Source organism: Gymnoscopelus microlampas, assembly GCF_963454915.1.
Source record: "Gymnoscopelus microlampas genome assembly, chromosome: 8".
NCBI lineage: Eukaryota > Metazoa > Chordata > Actinopteri > Myctophiformes > Myctophidae > Gymnoscopelus > Gymnoscopelus microlampas.
Genome location: NC_139945.1, coordinates 14,825,022 through 14,840,055, shown reverse-complemented (window position 1 = coordinate 14,840,055; position 15,034 = coordinate 14,825,022). Strand labels below are relative to the sequence as shown.

Below are 15,034 nucleotides of genomic sequence, written 5' to 3'. Positions count from 1 at the left end.
GACAGCAATAGCACCTTGGGACAGGCCTGCTCCACTAGATAAACACACACCCTAGAACCCGCATCCGATCAGAGCTCTGGAAATCTCTATAGCACATCCGCTCCCTCTCTTCTCTTTGCACTCTGCCTGCCCATACAAGCACATTAATGTGAGCTCATGCGGCAACTGTCTGGGTTAGTGTCAGGAACTGTGCTTGTGTTTCAGGAAAAGCATGGAGTGCGAGTGTGACCTGAAATGGGCCCTAGAGGCAATGCTGAGTGGCGCGGTGTGACGGCTGACTGGTGGCGAGGGGGGGCGGAGGGATGATGAGGACAGCTTGAGGACAACCACAGCAGCCCTCTCCCTAGGCAGCTCTATACTGAGACAAAATTGTTAAGACAAGGTCAAACCCCTTGCACGCGCACGCCGGTCCCCATCTGGCCCAGAGTCGTCGCGGCTCGGCGGATGAAAAATGTCACGCTGACGGACGGCGGGCTCTCGAAAGGGACACGGCTCATGTCGAGGCTTAAGAAACGGAGGACGCAGACCCAGAAGAGCTCTCGTTGTAACTCTATCATACAAGCAAACATCAACATCCAGCGGGGCACAGTAGCAATGCATAGAGCAGTGGTTCTCAAAGTGGGGTCGGGGGACCCCCAGGGGTCACTTGGGGGGGTACCAGGGGGTCCCCAGCAAAATTAGTTTTCGGTATCATTTTTGGAGTCCTTCATATGAAAAAGTTTGAGAACCACTGACAGAGTACGTGCATTCACCGCTCGCTCGCTGTTACCTGGCAGGAATCTGAGGTCTGTTGACTGTCCTTAGCTTTAGCCACATGAACCCTACTGTCCATATTCGGGGGGGGGGGACATTCGGCGACAATGGCAAATCTACAAGTTCACACCGTGTCACATTGCAATGCGTTGTGAGCTCGTACATCGGCTATTTTCACCAAAGAGATAAGCGCTTTAGTTGACCCCCGTCAAAGGGGGTTTTAACCCATTTAGACCTGCTGCCACCTATACGTTGTTATACCTTTGAATCCGGGAGCCACCTCTGTGTCTCATTAGTTGTTGCTATACATATAGCAACATCATGTTGTATACATTTTTTTAGTAAGAATTTGAACATTTTCAGAAATCTTAGGTTAGGTTTTAGAAGGCGTTTTTAGAATCGGCCTCAGGTCTAAATGGGTTAAGCAGTGGTTCTCAAACTTTTCATGTCAAGGACCCCCAAAATGATATGTATTTGGCCGCGGACCCCCATCTCAAATAGTTTGTTCCAGGGACCCCAAGAAGCAAAGATTTGAGCAACAAATGTTTGCTTAAAAATATATATATTCAAAGGTTTGCACAAATTTTCACGATTTTTGAATAGCCAAAGTATAAAAGGTCATTATTATTGTGATGCTATATTAACACATTTTGCTGGGGACCCCCTGGAACCCCCTCAAGTACCCCTGGGGGTCCCCGGACTCCACTTTGAGAACCAATGGTTTTAAGGACTCGTCTCTATTCTTCCTTTCTTCAACCTGCGTGCTTCTCTCTGGAGGTCACCTTCTTGAGTCGGGGGGGGGGTGGGGGGTGGATTCTCAGTGTGTGCCAATGGAGCATGGAATTGCTAATACGCCGCAGTTGTCAGCAGTGTCATTTGCCAGAAATCTACCAGCTCTTCTTGCCTCCTCCCTCCTCACTTCACGAGGACACGCCGAGGACTGGCGTGCCACAAAGTCTAGAAGAATTTGACACCAAACCCACCCCACTCAACTAGTAGTGAACATTTTTGTCACATCAGCGTCGAGACGCACACACCCTAGAGCCATGTGGATTTGTATTTTACAAAGGCGAGTGGGCGCTACACATCCCACATCCCTTTGTATTTTCTTCATTGAGAGAGGCCGAGAGAGAGAGAGAGAGAGACGGTGTAGAATAAGAGTCAGGAGGGAACGCGCGTTTGGCTGGATCTGATCCTACAGTACCTGTGGACAAGCAGGGAGTTCAGAACAATGGTCTTAACCCATTCAATCCGGGAACACGTCTGGGTCATTTTTAGATTTCTTTGGGTTTGGCTATTCAAAAATAGCAGATCTACAAGCTCATAGCACGGCACGCGCTATGAGCTTGTAGATCTGCTATTTTTGAAAATTCTTGAAAATGTGCGCAAATCTTTGAATATAGATATTTTTTAAAGCGAACCTTTGTAACTCAAATCTTTGCTTCTGGGGGTCCCTGGAACAAAACATCTCTGAGATGGGGGTCCGCGACCAAATACATATATAAAAATGATTTCTAAATCCTAAATTTAGAAATATAAATCCTAACAGAATGTTGCTATATCAGTGGTGCTCCAACTTTTCCATGTCAAGGACCCCCTAAATTATATGTATTTGGCTGCGGACCCCCATCTAAACATAATTGTTCCAGGGACCCCCAGAAGCACAGAGAGTTAAAAATGTTTGCTTTAAAACAAATATACACATATATATATATATATATATATATACATATACATATACATATACATATACATACATATATATATACATACATATACATATACATATACATATATATACATATACATATACATACATATATATATATATATATATATATATATATATATATATATATATAAAGATTTTCACAAATTGTCCACGATTTTAAAACACAATTGCCAAATAAATCTTGACACAGATGTGTTCCTGGTCTTAATGGATTAAGTAAGATGCCTGAAGGACCATTGTAGTGCATAGTACTGAATGGTAAGCATAGGATTTGCACATCTCAGGACTTTTTATATGTGGGAGCAATACATTCACACCCAAATGACACCCACTGGCTCCGTCTTTAGTTGTAATTGCCTTGCTTCAGTGAAGCAGCACAGCACAAGCATGCACGACTAAGAAATGGATCTCAAGGCCAAAACTAGAGGGATGGGAAAAGAGCATGGTAATATAGATATAAGCTTCCACGGGCTGCCTGCCTGGTGGCTAAACCAGTTAGTGCACTGACCGCATACGAGTTTGAATCCGACTCACGTCTTCTCTTGCATGTTTCTCCTCTCTCAGCCCTACAGTACACTCGCCTTTTATCTAAATAAAGCAGAAAATGGAAAAAACTAAAATACATACATACATACATACATATATACTCTATATACGCTGACTACTGCCCTGCTTAAGCAAATTAGCTATTTCAAGAGAAATATGTATCATCCTCATGAATGATTTAACGCTTCATATCAAAAACTTAGACTTCCGAGCCAGCTACTGTATGTGCGCTCCGCCTCAAATCTTTTGAGAAAACTGCTTTTCTTGCATATTTCTTATGCAAGACTTGCAATAAGCTACGAGTAAAAGAGAAAAGTGACACGTCAAAGTAATAAGTAAACCATAACTGAGATTATTACTGCATAAATGATTAACTGTGGCAGAGAAAGGGTGGTCCTTCCTTACAGTGGTGTCTTCATAGCCTGGCATGGCCAGACTAGGACTATTTAGTTTATAGCTCTGGCAGATTGGTCTGGTTTCCAGTCTTTATGCCACGCTATGATACTGGTTCTCAACGTGGGGTCCAGGGTCCCCCAGAGGTCCTTGAGGTGGTTCCAAGGGGTTCCCAGCTAAATGGTTGATGGATAGGAACCAAATGGACCATTATGGGTCTGTAACTCAGAAAAGACACAAATGGAATCAAATAGACCCTTATGGCAGTGGTTCTAATATTGCCTCTTTCTTAAATTATTTGACAATTTGGCCAATGTTTGACCAGTTTTTATAGTATAGTTTGTTGATTACTTTTGATGCAGTAATGGTATTTTTTAAGTTTTTGAGGTATTAAAAGGCTTAAATTGTCACTGAACTGTCATCTGGGGACCCCCCCAAAATCATGTGGGGATGACGATCCACTGCCTTATGGATCCATCATTTGGTTCACCCATCTCTTGGGGCGACATGATAGCAGCCACATGGTTAGGGTGCATCCCACATAGGCCCTAATATGCCTGAGAGCGAGTGAGTCCCCGGTTCGATTCCCGGGCCGATCAGACCATTTGCTGCATGTCTCTCCCCTACTCTCTACCCCACCTCTCCTGTCTCTCTACACAGTGACTAAAGCAGAAATACCACCCACGCTCACCCATCTCAACACCATGACATACAGAATGGATTTGTACATTTGTACACTCTTAGAATTAATGAACACTCAGGATTTTACTATGAAGTTGAGTCGTGACATATGCCAGACTTTGAAGCCGGTTTACATCATCATCTCACAGCATCAAGGAGGCGCAATGCAAGGAAGCGAAATGGCTCCAAACAAACTTTCAACTGCAATCTGCCTTCTACCAGGAGTCGTTCATAAGTTAGGAAGGACAATAACCGAGTTACGTTCGTCAATAACTGACCTCATTGACCTTGAACACCATATATTAAACCATAGATCTTAGATATTGAGTTACAAATCATAAAGATGATGCTAATGATGATGATGATGATGATTGTACTGAGTCATTGTGGCCAGTGACATGGCAATCCAGAGGGTCCCCAGCAAAATGAGTTTAACCACTTTAACGCTATATACATCGGCCATTTGAAAATAGTCGATATAGATCTCTAAATCTAAATATATACCGTATACACACACACACACACACACACACACACACACACACACACACACACACACTATATACATTCATTTCTAACACAAATATTGCATGGTGCAACTTTAGGTAAGCAAGCAGTTGCATGTGCAGACATACATCACTCGTTCACGCAACACAGGCACACTTTGTAGTAATGCATGATGACATCAACTCACTTTTCTCCCTGTAGCTTGTTGGTCTTTACTATCAAGTCTTGAGTTTGCTCTTTTTGCTCCTGTTGAAACACAAAGATTCATTGCATTATTTCATGCCATTATCAATGTTTGTAAAAGAACCACAATACATAACATATAATTGCCATCACAGGGTTCAATTAAAGTATTTGGTACAACACTACAGCCATAAACCGTATATGAGGAATGTGGGCGGATAGACGGTTAACCATGTACACAAAAAATAAATCACTATCCGTTTTGGACTGATTGATTGAAAATTCTAAATACCTCATAAATAATGTAAATGATATTGAAAATACATGTAACACACACAATACTGTGCTGCTCTAGCAGTATTACACACTTGTTCTGTTTTTCAAGGAGAATATTGAAAATGAGGTCTACAGTTATGTTTCCTTTCATTTTTTTAAATAAACAAAATGCTTTGCTCTGGAAAAAGTGTCCGGAAAGACAGAGGACAGACGCTTAACTGGCTTTCGTTGTTGTGTGCTGTGTTCAAGTAATGACGTCAGTTGAACTACCTACAGCTGTGTTCAAGTAATGACGTCAATTGAACTACCTACAGCTGTGTTCAAGTAATGACGTCAATTGAACTACTGTACCTACAGCTGTGTTCAAGGCTTATGATGCAATGTTAACTTAACGTCACAATATGGTTAACCACGGATAACCATGAAGAGTCTATGAGTATTATAAGTTTAAAACACAATGCCCAAAAACGCCCAACCCTACTGTTATGGTATGGTGTGATAATAAAGTATTTTTTTTTTCATGCCCAAACTAACTTTGTTCATACATTTTTGTTTACAAAACATATACACACAAAACACAACACTGACACAGAACACACACATATCACCCACCTCCCTCCACCCCCCAGGCCCAACGCAAACAGGAACAAAACAAAACAAAAAAACACATCAAAAGGAATAATAAAATAAGTTGAGACAAAACAATTCTACAGACGTATTGTAGGTGCTATCATGCATCGACAAGGTCCATTATTATCCATTTAATATAGGCCAGGGGTCTTCAACGTTTTCGTTAGATGAGAGAGAGATGAAGCAGGGACCCCCTCTATATTGTATAAAATTTTGTTTCAGATTAAACTTTTTTGTTTACTTGGTCTGCTCTTTTTTCCCCTCTTCACCTATACCTCTTTGCCAAAAATAGCCGATCTACAAGCTTGTAGATCTGCTATTTTTGGCTAAAGTTCTCCTCACAAAAGAGATGTTAGGGTTCAAGTGGTTAAGGTAAAAAAAAATCTTATCACAAAGATTTGGCGGACCCCCTGTAGTAACTCTGAGGACCCCCTAGGGGTCCCGGACCCCCTGTTGAAGACCCCTGATATAGGCTATTATCATCACAGGAAGCATGCATATCATCTCTGTCGGGTGGAAACCTCATTATGTCCAAAACTGGTACTTTTCAGGATTCAAATTAAAAAATAGCTAAACTAGCAGATCGAACAAGCTCAAAACACGTCGTTTTGCACCGCATTTCGAGCTTGTAGATCTGCTACTATTGATGCTTTTGTGTGACGCTGTAGTATGATCAAGTAGGGCGTTAATTTACAAAAAACACAAACGGTTAGAAAAAGGACATCACCGATACAGTCTAGTTTTGATACGGCAAAATCCATTGGTAGTTTGACGCGTCATCATAGTTAATCCGTTCAATCCAGGAACACATCTGTGTCACTTTAGATGTCTTTGGCTACTTTTGAAAAAAAGAAGAAAAAAGAAACTGTGTGGAAATCTTTGAATATATACATTTTTAACTCAAATCTTTGCTTCTGGGGGGGTCCCTGGAACAAAAGGGGGGGATCCGCAGACAAATACATATCATTTTGGGTGGTCCTTGACATGAAAAAACATGAGATAGACAGTATAGAGACTATCATGTGCCGTATCGGATCGGAATTAATGGGATCTGTTTTGATGCTGCCTGATCGGGATCAAAAACCTTGATCGCTGCACCTCTAAAAACAAAGAGGATATAACGATACCTGAAGCTGCTGGACAATGAGTGATGTGGGTATATTATACATTTTGTAATAAGAATGGTGCATTTATCCTGTGTTTATGGCATCGTTCATGTTTATGAACAAACGTATAGATAAGGTTGGATTTTGATCAGACCCTCGCGCTGTTATTGGCTAGAACTCTGCCCCCCCTCCCCGCACCTCCCCCATCTCCCTCCTCCCCTCCCCCTCCAACATTTTTACGTCCTGGATACCCAGATGTCAAAACATAGACAGTAGGGAAAATACGGATTTCAGAAAGAGGACTGTGTTTCAATGCAGGAAAACACCCAAGCATCATTATATAGTGGCTGATAGAGGGGAAAAAATGCAATATATATATCTCTGCTGTCCAGCCAGAAACTGCTAACTCCAAAACGCTCATTGTTCAGGAAACGCAAAAACAAAATATACGTTTTTCAGGAAATGAAGAAAACCTTATATTTTTAAAACAAAGCAACACTGCCTCATCAAAGTTGGTATAGTGACTTTGTATATTGTCAGATACTTGCATGTGTCATTATATTATCAACACTTTAACCAAATCGCGGGTAAATCAACACTTTACCCAGCGCAAGTGGAGTTAGCAGTTTCAGACGAGCAGAAATCAAGCTGAAGTGGAGTTAGGTGTCCAAACAACAATAGCTCCACTCGCTGCTAAGGGAGAGGTTTCTGAAGGGTACAAATTCTCAAAAGCTAACAATGGATCTCCAAGCTCACAATGCATCACAACAACGTGTGAATTAATGCCCTGATGCTTCATGCCACTTATTATATAGGCCTACAATAATAAACAGGACTTTAAATATTACAATAACTTCTGCAAAGAGGTAGTAGAATAGCGCGACAGAAATGCTATGAATGCCTTTCTTCTTGTCACATTGCTCTCCTCATTAAACACTTAATAGATTTTAGAAATATAATTACTTGTTTTCATAACATTAGCGTCAGTGCTAAGTTTGATAAACAGGTACACTGCATAGTTTTAACAGACTACGGGGAGCTTGTTTACGTGATCCTCCTCCTCGTTCACTGCGCAACGCGCTCTACTCATGCTGTTGAAAAGCAGCGCTGTAGAGGAGAGGGGGGAGTTGTTTGTTTTTGACGGACAGTTTGAGGATCCAATGGAGTTGGGAGTTTTCGTCAGAGGCGCTTTTTAATACTTTTCATTGGTTCAAATGTTTTGATATTTTACACAGACCTAAAGGGTGTTCAATAGCCTTGATTTATGAAAAAAAACAAAAAAATGAAAATGGAGTTAGCTGGTCCTGGCTGGACACCGACGAGATATATATATATATATATATATATATATATATATATATATATATATATATATATATATATATATATATATATATATATATATATATTTATTTATTTTTAAATGTAGGCTTCAAGTTACCTAGAATCCCTTTAATATAATATATATTTTTAAATGGTTCACAAATATTCACGATTTTTCAAAAATAAATAGCAGATCGGCTCATAGTGTGGCACCGAGTTATAGCTAAAAAGAAAAATCTAAAATGACACAGTATGCGTTCCCAGATTGAATGGGTTAAGGTAGACTGATTGTACCTTTAGCCTGTTGGTCATCTCCTCACAGCAGGCGCTCATGGCCTGTACATCCTCATGTACACCTTCCAGCTCCTAGGGGAAAAGGTTCAAACACGTTACGATAGCAGTAGAGAGAGACTGGCATCTTCTCCAGTCCACACAGACCTTGGAGATGCAACATATACTAGACGCGTCGCAATTCAGGGCAATTGCAGAGTGTGGTTGCGCCGACGCGAGTCGCTGCCGTCGGGACTCGAGGAATACCGTCGGAGGCTGCGCCAATTACATTGTCACGTAACTCCTGAGATCACTCGCGTTTCATTTTGAGAGGATTGATCTCCCCAACATAAGGTTTTTGCACCAAACGGTTACATTTTGAGCATTTGAGGCGCCCCCTATGGATTAGTGTGTATGGAAATGCTTTTGGGGATTTGTTGAGTAAACCACCCTTCACGTGTGATTCAAATTTGGGATTGACTGAATGTTTCGTTCGTGATTTGTGGCCTTATTTGTAAAACTGGACCCTTCCGCTAACTTCGGAAGCCATTTACGGACGAACGGTAATGACTATCAAAATTCCGCTTGTATATGTTTATCGCATGGGTCCAGAGATCATGTGTACCGATTTATTTGAAATTTGGGCAAAATATGTGGGAGGAGGAGCTAAAAGTGTGTTTTGAAGAAAATTCAAAATGGAGGAAAATCTATCCTGATGCAAATGGGCGTGGCCTATATGGGGAGTTGCGTCATGACCCAAGGAATCTAGGGGAAAATACATTTTGATTTTACGACCTACGGTTCAAGAGTTATAGGCCAAAACGTAAAGTGGGCCGTTATAGCGCCACCATGTGGCTGACTGGTGATTCTTTTTTAAATAATTTTGCAATAAACTATTAACCTCCCCTCCAAGTCTTGTAACTGTAGCCCTTACGGTTTCCGAGAAAAAAATATTTGAATGGGAGTTTTTGCAATTCCCATTAAAGTGGATGGTGAAATTTAATGCATTAATAAATCAATATCAAAAAATCTATCCAGACGCAAATGGGCGTGGCCTATATGGGGAGTTGCGTAATGACCCAAGGAATCCAGGGAAAACGTTGTTTGTTTTTTTGAAATGTTTATTTTACGACCTATGGTTCAAGAGTTATAGGCCAAAAGGTAAAGTGGGCTGTTATATCGCCACCATTAGGCCGAATGGTGTAATATTTGTTTCAATAATTTGGCAATAAACTATGAACCTCCCCTCCAAATCTGGTAACTCTAGCTCTTACGGTTTTTGAGAAAAAAAGACTTGAATTTGAGTTTTTTCACTTTTCCATTAAAGTGGAAGGGGAAATTTAATGCACTAATAAATCAATATCAATAAAACTATGCAACCAATCTCTTAGCAAAATGGTAACCCTTGATTCCCAATGAAGCCGGTCATTTTGACATATGGCACTAAAATGGGAAAAATAAACTGTGGGAGGAGTAGCACACCAAAATAAAGTTTATCTAGAAATAAAGTCGGTAGAGTACAATAGTCTGGTTGCCCATTCGGGCAACCACACTAAATATGGCACCAGTGAAAGTTTCTTTTAAATTATTTTTTTACTGTACGTATTTTCTATAAAGCACATGAGGCCTGTGCATAAATGTAAAATAGAAATATTTTTTGCAGAAAGAAAGAGAGATCAACCAGGTTGCTCACAGGAGATAAGAAATAGAGTTAAAAACGTATCTTGGTGCTTCTAGGATCAACCGGGACCATGACTTGAGAAAGATTCGAGCACTCAAAAATGAACGGAGGAGAAGGCGAAAAATCAATGTACTTTAATCATAGCCTACTTGCCATGATGAAGACCAGTTTGGTCAAAACATGTTGTTTTTTATATTTTTGGTAATATATCATTGAAGTACATTGATTTTTACACCCGGATCGTTCTGACTTTTACAAATAAAGTTTGACTTGACTCTCGTTTTGTCTGCTGACACCAGTCAGTGTGTGATATTGTTCTTTAATAGCTGTTGCTCTCTCATCCATTGATCAACAGTGAGGTTGTGTATGTAGCCTGTGAATGGAGTCACGTTGCATTGCTGTACCTCTTTAACGTCTTTGAATATCCGTGCAAACTCCTCGTTGATGGATAGGCTTCGTCTTTCGATGTCGCCTCGGAGGTTTCTCCTGGTGCGCAAACTGTTCTCTGTGAAGAACACGGACAGAGCCTTCAAGGCCTCCAGCATCTCCTGCAGAAAACAGTGGTGAAAAGTAACAAAGTATTTTTTACTTGAGTATTTCCATTTTTCAATACTTTCTACATCTCAAATATTGTACTTTTTACTCCACTACAATTATTAGAAAACTTTAGTTACTAGTTACTTTGTAGATTTTGATTATTATTACAAAACATACATTACCCACTTCAACCCTATATACATATTTCAGCCATTTGAAAATAGCCGATCTACAAGCTCACATCGCGTTGCGACACGTTGTGAGCTTGTAGATCTGCTTTTTTCTAAATATTTGTGTACATTTTGAACTTGGGACAAAATGAAATGGGACATTCTGCATAAGTACTTTTACTTTTAGTACTTTAGGTACATTTTGACGCTACTACAATTTGTACTTTTACACAAGTACAATTTGAATACTGGACTTTTACATAACATAAAATATAAAATAATTAACATAGTATTTCTACAGTCTATTGTATCGTATTATACATGCTGCACTGGTCCTCACTTCTCAGACATTTTCATGTCAAGGACCCCCGAAATTGATATGTATTTGGCCGCTGACCACATCTGAAAATATTTTGTACCAGGGACCCCCATAAGAGTAGATTTGTGTTCGGCTATTCAAAAATCGTTGTGAGCTTGTAGAACGACTATTTTCTTAAAAGCCTAAGTGTAAAGTAAGGCAGGGTTCCCCAATTAGTTTCCACCAAGGGCTAAATTATGTCTAGGGTACCAAGCCGAGGGCCAGGGTCATTGTGCCCGCGTGCGGGCGCCAAAATCGTGCATGGCATTTTTTTTTTTTTTTTTTTTTTTTTTTTCCTCTAATCTAGCTAATTTGACACTGTGTTATTTTAGGCCTGGGATTCTTAAATCCTGTGTTGAGTGTCACACAAGGAAAAAATTCACTCTGGAAACAAAATAAGTTGAGAACCAACCATTTACTTAAAATATTTGGTTACAGTCAGATTAGCAGCCAGTTGTACTGAAAATCTAAATAAGTTCAGAATCAACAATTTACTTCCAGATGTGTTTGTTACAGTCTGCTTGAACAGTAATACAGATAATTTAAAAAAAATTATGACAGGAGTCGTCGCGGGCCAGACAGTTGTCCTCGTTTTGCTGGTGACCCCCCCGGCCTAGAACCCCCTCAAGAACACCTGGGAATCCCCAGCCTAGACCACACTCACAGGCATAGTGAGCCCTCTAAATCAGGGGTCTTCAACAGGGGGTCCGGGACCCCTAGGGGGTCCTCAGACTGAGTTACTACAGGGGGTCCGCCAAATCTTTGTGTGATATATGATTTTTCTTTTTACCTTAACCACTTGAACCCTTGCATCCCTTCTCTGAGGAGAACTTTAGCCAAAAATAGCAGATCTACAAGCTCACAACGCCTCGCAGCGCGAGGCGTTGTGAGCTTGTAGATCTGCTATTTTTGGCAAAGAGGTGTTTGGTGTAGAGGGGAAAAAAGAGCAGACCAAGTAAACAAAAAAAGTATAATCTGCAACACAATTTTATACAATATAGAGTAGGGGGTCCCTGCTTCATCTCTCTCTCAGCTTGGGGGTCCTTGGCCTGAAAACGTTGAAGACCCCTGCTCTAAATGCGTGTTGTGTCATGTACTGTTGCACTGCACATACATGAGTCCTGTCATGTACCCAGTCCATGCACCGTCCATGTCTATGTTCATGTGTTAACTTTAATATTGGGTTGTCACTGCACCAACGTGCAAAACAAATAACCATGGTTTTCAAATCAATCCACTATTTAGACAGGACAATGAAGAATGAATCATGGACATTTTATCTCACGACTGAAATGTACAGTATGTGAAACAGTGTGAAAGGATCCCCCCCAAGGCTCCCCCCCCCCACCCCACACACACACACAAGCACCGATTCCTAAACGATGTACACAATATGTAAAATTAGGATGCTTTAGTAATGTTGGTCCTGCTGTTCTACATACTGCCAACGGGTTCAAAAACACAAATTCACAGATTCAGGCTTTAACCGTTACTTTTATATTAAATATCTGAGACGATTAAGATATTATGGAAGACGCTTCTGAACATATTGCTAGTTTGACCACCATGCTCAGCCTCTAATCTTAACATAACCGAAAATAGCCTTTCTACAAGCTCTCAATGCGTCGCAGACGCATTGAGAGCTTGTAGAAAGGCTATTTTTGCTGCGCAACATGCTTCCATAGGAGACATGCTGGCTTCCATGGAATCCAAATGACTGAAATCAGTCTTGGCGACTGAGAACTTTAATCCATGCTGAATAGTGACAAGCACTAGAAGGGATGTAACCTGTTTATATCAAAGTACGTAACACAGTCACACATGTAACCTGTTATCAATGCACGTAATAATACACACATAACATATCAAAGCATGTAACACACACATGTAACATGTTTATATCAAGCGTGTGACCTCCTCAAACTCTGTGACAGTACCCAAAAGGAACCATATGTAAGGGTCCATTTACTGTAGTACCCCTCAAGGAACCCTGGGACTAGTCCCTGGACCCCACTTTGAGAAGCCCTGTGGTATAGGACAGCGGTTCTCAACCAGTGGTCCGGGGACCACCAGTGGTCCTTGAGGGGGTTCCCCAGCCAAATGAATAGTTAGAAACCAAATTGACCCTTATGTGTCTGTAACTCTGAGAGTGTAGAAATGGAACCAAATGGACCCGAACACTAATGATGATGATACAGGGTAGATTGGGACCCCCCAAGAAATCAAAATGGTTGAGTCCCTGGCACATCTTTTCAAATGGGGGTCCGTGGGCTATTTTGTGTCAATGTGGGGGTCCTTGACGCGAAAAAGGTTGAAAACCACTGGTATAGGACAGTTGGATTATTCTCCAACTCTGACAGTATACAAATGGAACCAAATGGACCCGTTAGGCCAGGGTCTATTTGGTTCCATGTGTACACTCTCAGAGTTACAGACTTATAAGGGTCCATTTTTAATACCCCCTCAACCTCAAGGAACCCTGAGACTAGTCCCTGGACCCCACTCTGAGAAACCCTGTATAATATAACAGGACATGCTAGCTAGCAGCTATGGTGCCAAGCTATTTAGCTCATTACTAGCTCTGTCATTGTCAGTGTGGTACAGGAGTGGACAGTATACTGGGTGGCTGGGGTGCATTTCTCCTTTCCGACATGTCGCCTTTCCGACGTTGACGAACCCTATACCTAACCGCACACGGAAGCCACTAGTCGGAGTGGTGAGATGTCGGAATGGAAGGAGCACCCCGGCTAGCAGCTAGCCCTAGAATGGCTGTGTGATATTAACATGAAATGTATGTTGTTGATCCCCCAACGGAACCTGAATGAGTCTGTAACCTGCATATATGGAAGTATCCAATCTGATATATGATGAACCCTGGTGTGTGCCTGCTTATCACCTCACTGTCATACAATTGCTTTCAATGACCTGTGCCTAACTCGATGTAGCGTTTATAGATCATGGACTGTTTTCTATATACATACATGTTTTTGGAGATTTTACGTTGTGTATTTGTTTTGTTGTCTGTTATTATTTTCTTTGTGAGTGTTGTCTGTTTTTTGTTTTGTTTTGTTTGGATGTTGTTTATATCTTACTCTCACTGTTTGGAGATACTCTGTTTATTTGCTTATTTGCAGTAAATGTCTGTACTACTTTATATGAGTATGTAAAATAACAAAAACGAATAAACAAAACGTTTAAAAAAAAAAAAAAAACATGAAATGTATGTACCATCACTGCCATTCTAGGGCCAGCTAGCAGTTAGCTATTTAGCTCACTACCTTGTCATTGTCAAGTCTGGTCTCCAGGATTTTGTTGAGCTTCCGTGAGAGCGGGTTGTTGTTCTGCTGCGAAGGGACGCTGGCGTTCTGGGTGACACTGGCGTTGTCCGTCGCCATGTCTGTTTTCATCTCAGACATGATAGTAACTGTAAACAAACCAAAACAATGTAAACAAACCAGAACAAACCCTCCACGTCAGGGGGTTTGGTGCGTCAGTCAAATGGTCCGTGTAGATGCGAGAAATAGACGTGAGTTCCGCCGCGTGGTTATTTTGTGTCGGTTATTAAAACGGAAAGGACTCTAAAGCAGGGGTCTTCAACAGGGGGTCCGGGGTCCTCAGAGTTACTACAGGGGGTCCGCCAAATATTTGTGTTATGATTTTTTTTGTTTTTACCTTAACCACTTGAACCCTAGCATCCCTTTTCTGAGGAGAACATTATTAAAGAATATTATTTTTATACAATATGGGGGTCCCTGCTTCATCTCTCTCTCAGCTAGGGGGTCCTTGGCCTGAAAACGTTGAAGACCCCTGCTCTAAAGTTAGGATGATAAACCTTTATTAATTAATCCCTAGGTACATTCAGTACGACAGTAATGAGTCCTGTGGTGG

General features: G+C 41.1%; 1 protein-coding gene across 1 annotated transcript in view; it reads right to left on the bottom strand.

Annotated features, from left to right (window-relative positions):
- cog6 (component of oligomeric golgi complex 6) overlaps positions 1–14,615 on the bottom strand; it is a 67,792-nt gene extending 53,177 nt beyond the window's left edge. Inside the window, exons 1-4 of the mRNA XM_084064080.1 lie at positions 14,425–14,615; positions 10,486–10,629; positions 8,425–8,496; positions 4,800–4,858 (exon numbers count right to left, since the gene is read on the bottom strand). Of these exons, the coding sequence (XP_083920206.1) occupies positions 4,800–4,858; positions 8,425–8,496; positions 10,486–10,629; positions 14,425–14,562 (413 nt within the window). The 5' untranslated portion in view covers positions 14,563–14,615. The remainder of the gene's footprint in view (positions 1–4,799; positions 4,859–8,424; positions 8,497–10,485; positions 10,630–14,424) is intronic.
- Between the last annotated feature and the right edge of the window lie 419 nt (positions 14,616–15,034).